Source organism: Salvia splendens, unplaced genomic scaffold (genome assembly GCF_004379255.2).
Source record: "Salvia splendens isolate huo1 unplaced genomic scaffold, SspV2 ctg918, whole genome shotgun sequence".
NCBI lineage: Eukaryota > Viridiplantae > Streptophyta > Magnoliopsida > Lamiales > Lamiaceae > Salvia > Salvia splendens.
This window is the reverse complement of record NW_024599604.1, coordinates 1-5,476: the sequence shown is the minus strand read 5'-3', so window position 1 is coordinate 5,476 and position 5,476 is coordinate 1. Positions and strand designations below refer to the sequence as shown.

Genomic DNA, 5,476 nt, shown 5'->3' with positions numbered 1-5,476 from the left:
CTAGCACATTGAACCGCCGCGAACCGGTGGAACCGGCCGGTCGGACCGGTCCACCGCGAACCGGAAACCGGTTTTTCAATTTTTCAAATTTTTTTTTTTTAAAATTTTGTTCAATTTTTCAAAATTTTTTTTTTAAAATTTGTTGTTGCTAAGACTTGAACACATGACCTCATCTCTAAATATCAACTTCTTTACCACTCCACCACATGATCATTTTGAAATATTATGAACATTAATTATCCTTATACATTAAATCTGAAATTCTTTTTCCACCAAAACTAATAATTCATATTAGTTTGTATTCTTTTAAGATAATTCATTTTAATTTTATATTCTTTTAAGATAATTCATTTTAATTCTATATTCTTTTAAGAAATTGTTAATTATAATATATTTCTTATATTTTTACAATCACTATATTTTACAATATAGGAGTTTATAATTATACATAGACTTTAATACTAGTTTTTAATATTGTGTATTATAGTTTATTATTGTATTCAAACTTAACGTCATTAAATATTCTAATATACTAATATAAGACTTGTTTTCTATAATAATACAATTAAAAGTATAATACTATAATATTTATTGATAAAACATGTAATTAAATTTTATTATTTATAACTAAATAAATAAATATATATGTATAAACAGTATTACGGTTCAACCAATGGTTCGACCAGTGAACCGGTTGAACCAGTGAACCAGTAACGACACCGGTTCGCTGGCCGGTCCGGTTTTTAAAACATTGATTCCTAGAGACCAAAAAAAGATATAAAATTATTTTAGGGACCATGATACATTTTTCTCCAAGACCAGGAACTATTAATTATTCAGGGAATTTGGGTAAATGACCAAGCTCATGATACATCTATAAAATTTTCCAGCAAAAAACCCAATCCGACAGGAAACCAGTGAAAGTGGCCACAGTTTTCATCCGGCAATACGACGGCGCAGAGGCCATAACCTACGGCGAGACCGTCAACGTCAGTACACTCTACTTACAAGGGTACCAAGGGAACCTCAAATGGGAGTACACATCTCTCCTCCACCACGAGCTCACGCATGTTTTCCAGTGGGACGGTGAGGGGCAGGATTACATGATACTTGCGTCCAACTATTATCCCGAGGGATTCGCGAGTCGCGGGATGGGGCAGAGGTGGGACCAGGGCTATGATTTCACGGCGAGGTTCTTGGAGTATTGTGAGGGGCTGAAACCGGGGTTTGTGGCGGCGTTGAATAAGAAGATGAGGCATAATTTTTCTGAGAGTTTCTTTGTGGAGTTGTTGGGGAAGCCGGTGGCGCAGCTATGGTCGGAGTATAAGGCTAAATATGGGAATATTCATTCTACTGTTTTAAAGAAGAATAAATTGAATAATTGAAGAACGAGGAATTTTATTTACATGGATATATTTTGATCCCGAGTTTAATTTGAAAGGTGATGATAGACTTCGCCTGAGTAAAAAGGATATAGTATATTATTATATTTAGGGCTCAATCACCATTGCTTCATAGGAAAAGTCAAAATTAAAATGCATACATATTCACAATTTACAAACATAATTGATATCAAATATATATAGATAAAAAAAACAAATTATATTGTGCTTAAGAATGTTAAGCATGAAAAATATATCAAGAGAGATATTTATGTAAAAGATCCAGAACACCTTTATCTTGATGGAATCACTATCTCTTATTTATTCTCTCCATTTAACTCACAAAATATATAACACTATATAAATCTCGTGTCGAAAAGGAAATGTCCAACTTAGAATGGGACGGAGGGAATATAAAGAATAGAGGCGAACCATTAGATTCACTATGGGGCAAGAGTCCAATAAATATGGATGATAATTGACAGACGAGCAAATCCTATACAAGTTCCCCATGAAATCCTATATCTTCAAAAACATTTTCACTTCTACTTTCCCTGATTATCACAAATAGAAATAAATTTTTTTCACTTCCCTAATTTATCATTAGAAAATTCATAATAGCATAATTGTTACTTTTCCATAAATCACATTTTTTTATGAATAAATGAACATAAATTTAAAGTCTGGGCAACGAAGAACATAAAATAAAATTCTCATTTTTATATATGTATAAATTTAATCCAAAGTTCTTACTATTCATGGCTTTAAATGCAATTCACCGTATAGCAGTTTGCGCCAACATAAAAACAATTAAGATTTTTCATTCAATTTTTTGATGTGCTAATATTCCATGTTATCAATTCTTTTTTCGATTTTTTCTGCTCTTTATTTTTCGATTTCAGTCCCTTGTATGTAGTTATATTCTAGTTAATATTTTTTACAATTAATAATCAATTATCTCATAAATAATATGATTATTTGTTAATAAGTATTATTAATATTTTATTAAATTTATTAGCAAGACACTTGTATAAAATGATAATAAACTAGGAATGGGTATTCCGTTAATCTATTATTGGTTAATCAATAATTGAAACAAAAAAGTCGACTATTAGCTACTAGGGTTGGAACGGTACGGTATACCATGCCGAAATTGCCATACCGCATACCGTACCGAAAAATGCGGTATGACCAAAAACCTTACCTTTACCGTACTGCTTTTTTCGGTATACCGCATACCGGTATACCGAAAAGTCGGTATACCAAATTTAGATATCGTTACCTTACCGATATTTCGGTATACCGTACCGTGATTTCGACATACCGCAATATGCGGTATGCCGAAATCACGGTACGGTATACCGAATACCACCTGTCAAAACCTAACATTCATGCATTAAATAGCAAAAATATCATTTTAAACATCTAAGAAATATCCAAAGTGATAAAATCCATCACAAAGCAAACATAGTTCATGACATTCAAAATCTATTCAACTTCAAAAAAGATGTCACTAATCCAAAGAACCGACAAGGGAGGAGCAGGGCAGAGCCGACGGGGAGCGACCTGAGATGACATCAATCATCATCAACACCTGAGATGACAAAGAAGGGGAAACATTAGCCGTGGTATTGGTTAGATACAGAACATGTGTAATTCTGAACAATTCTTCTACCGAATATAAAAGCCCTATTTATAACAACTAATAAATATAATAATCTAAAACATAACAGGAAAAGACTACTAACAAACTATAATATCTAAACAATTAACAAATACTACTACCTAACAAAAAACTTGAAAGACATCTGTTTGATTAGATATTGAATATACTCTGTCATAATTGTTTTAGTTGTATAATTACTTATTACGTGCATGTGCTATATTTTTCCAGTTACATCTAAAATTAATTTGAATATCTGTTCCTAGACAATAATAAAACCATACTAGTTCTCCAAGTATAGTACCACTATTTCAATCAGAAATTGGTAGTAGTACATACACAAATTACAACTATATGATTCAAAGCTCACAAATTGATAAACAATTACATGCAAAGCAAATTTTATAACAGATTAATATACACCAATGAAGAAATAAAAGGTTTGCCATGACATACCTTGGCAAACCATAAGTGTAAAGGATTAGCTCAAGTAGAAGATATTGCTTTAAAAGCATCTTGGCTCATGTTTGGATCTACAAAAGAATCACAAAAGAATAATTAACATCTATAAGGATATAAATATAATAATTTATACTAAAGAGTAAAGCAACATACTCTTTTCAATTTCTTCAATTTCTCTATAAAATTCAAGGTAATCATCAGTAGGATCCTTATATAAGTTGAAATTTTAAGCTCTAAGCCAATCATTAGTGCACACCACTGCCTCCACCATTTTTGGACTCAAACACGTTCTAAAAGGATCCACAACCCTTTTACCTAAGCTAAAAGCTGACTCACTTGCGACCGTTGAGTTTGGAATTGTAAAGATATCCTTCGCAGTTAGTGAAAGGATTGGATACCTAGATGCATTTAATTTCCACTATTCCAAAAGATCAATATTAGGATTAGACCTCTTCTTCATCTCATTAGATCAAAATTAGGATTAAATTAAGAATAGGTGTACATTTTGCTTTGTTCTTCCGAAAGGCACAAAGAAGGCTGCTGTGTTAGATTAAGAAATCAATGGCAAGTATGCTAGTCAAGTTTACAACAATTTTAAATCTCCATTCCAAAATGCAAATGCACTCAATAAAAACATTACTTCTCCAAGCAAGAAGCAGATGATCATGAATTACCTAAATTGCATCTGCATACATACGCTACCTCATCTGCATACATACGCTATCTCTATTAATTACGGTCATCATCTAAGGCATCTCAACAAGGTAAAGCAGGATTCCTACCTTATTAGGTCATGGAGGAAATCTACGCTCTCATTAAAACAACAAACTACAGAAAATCAAGTAACTAGAAAAAAAATCAATGAATAGCTTACGTACCAGCGGACGGCGGTGGTGGAGTGGCTGTCGACTGCGTCTGCGGAGCCTCTGTGTGTGTCGTGGGTGCGGTGCGGGGTGCTGTGTGGGGGTGCGGCGGAGATAATGTTCTAGGGTTGCAAGAATTCCTCCCTTTAGGTTTCAATTATGTTTAATAAAATTATATAATAATATATTTTATAAATAATAAATATGTTAAATATGGTATATCTGCGGTATATACCGCAATTACGGTATATACCGTATTTGCGGTATACCGTGTTATACCAGTATATACCGTAAATTTACGGTATATACCGCAAATATGCGGTATATACCGCAATTGCGGTATGATGCGGTATAACGCGGTATACCGTTGTATATACAAAATGCATACATTTACCGTACCTAAAACTGTCGGTACGATATGATACCGTACCGAAAAGTACGGTATACCAAAAATTCGGTATTTTCGATATTTTTTCAGTACGGTAAGTGCGGTATTTCGGTATATTTACCCAGCCCTATTAGCTACCGATAACCGAATTTTTCAGTTTCATTTCGTTTCCAATTATAACTGATCTCATTTGGTTCCAAGTATCTACCTAAGGTGTGATTGAATTCGGCTAACCGATCAATTAATAAGCCCTAATATAAACACTGTATGAATATCCATTCATCCCTTAATAATAAATCACATTTGCTATTTTGGGTTGTCCCTTAAAAATAGATCAATTTTATTTAAAGAAACTTTTTTCTCTAATGAGGTGAGTCTCATTCTCCATTACCACACCCCAATCACTTTTTTTCTCTATCTTTCTTAACCAATTGTGTAGTAGACTCTATGTAATTTCAAATGTGGCCTGTGTATACTATTACTACTATATATAAACACGAGTAGGTAAACTACATTTAATTTTCTTTTTACATTTTCCCATATACATCTCGTAAATATTCAAGAATTAATTACCAATTCCATGCGCCGATATATGGATGCTTGTCAATTTCCACATTTTGACTACAAAATCAACACCATATTGTATGCAATCTATCACATTCAAACTTTCAAACCCACCCTCCTATATACTCTCCACAAAAAAAAAAAAAAAAAAACC

General features: G+C 32.9%; 1 protein-coding gene across 1 annotated transcript; it reads left to right on the top strand.

Moving 5' to 3' along the window:
* The first annotated feature begins 673 nt into the window (after positions 1-673).
* On the top strand, positions 674-1,385 carry LOC121791803. Its single transcript, XM_042189629.1, has 2 exons — positions 674-685; positions 891-1,385. Exons 1-2 carry the CDS (start codon positions 674-676, stop codon positions 1,383-1,385), a joined length of 507 nt encoding a protein of 168 aa, XP_042045563.1.
* Positions 1,386-5,476: the final 4,091 nt, after the last annotated feature.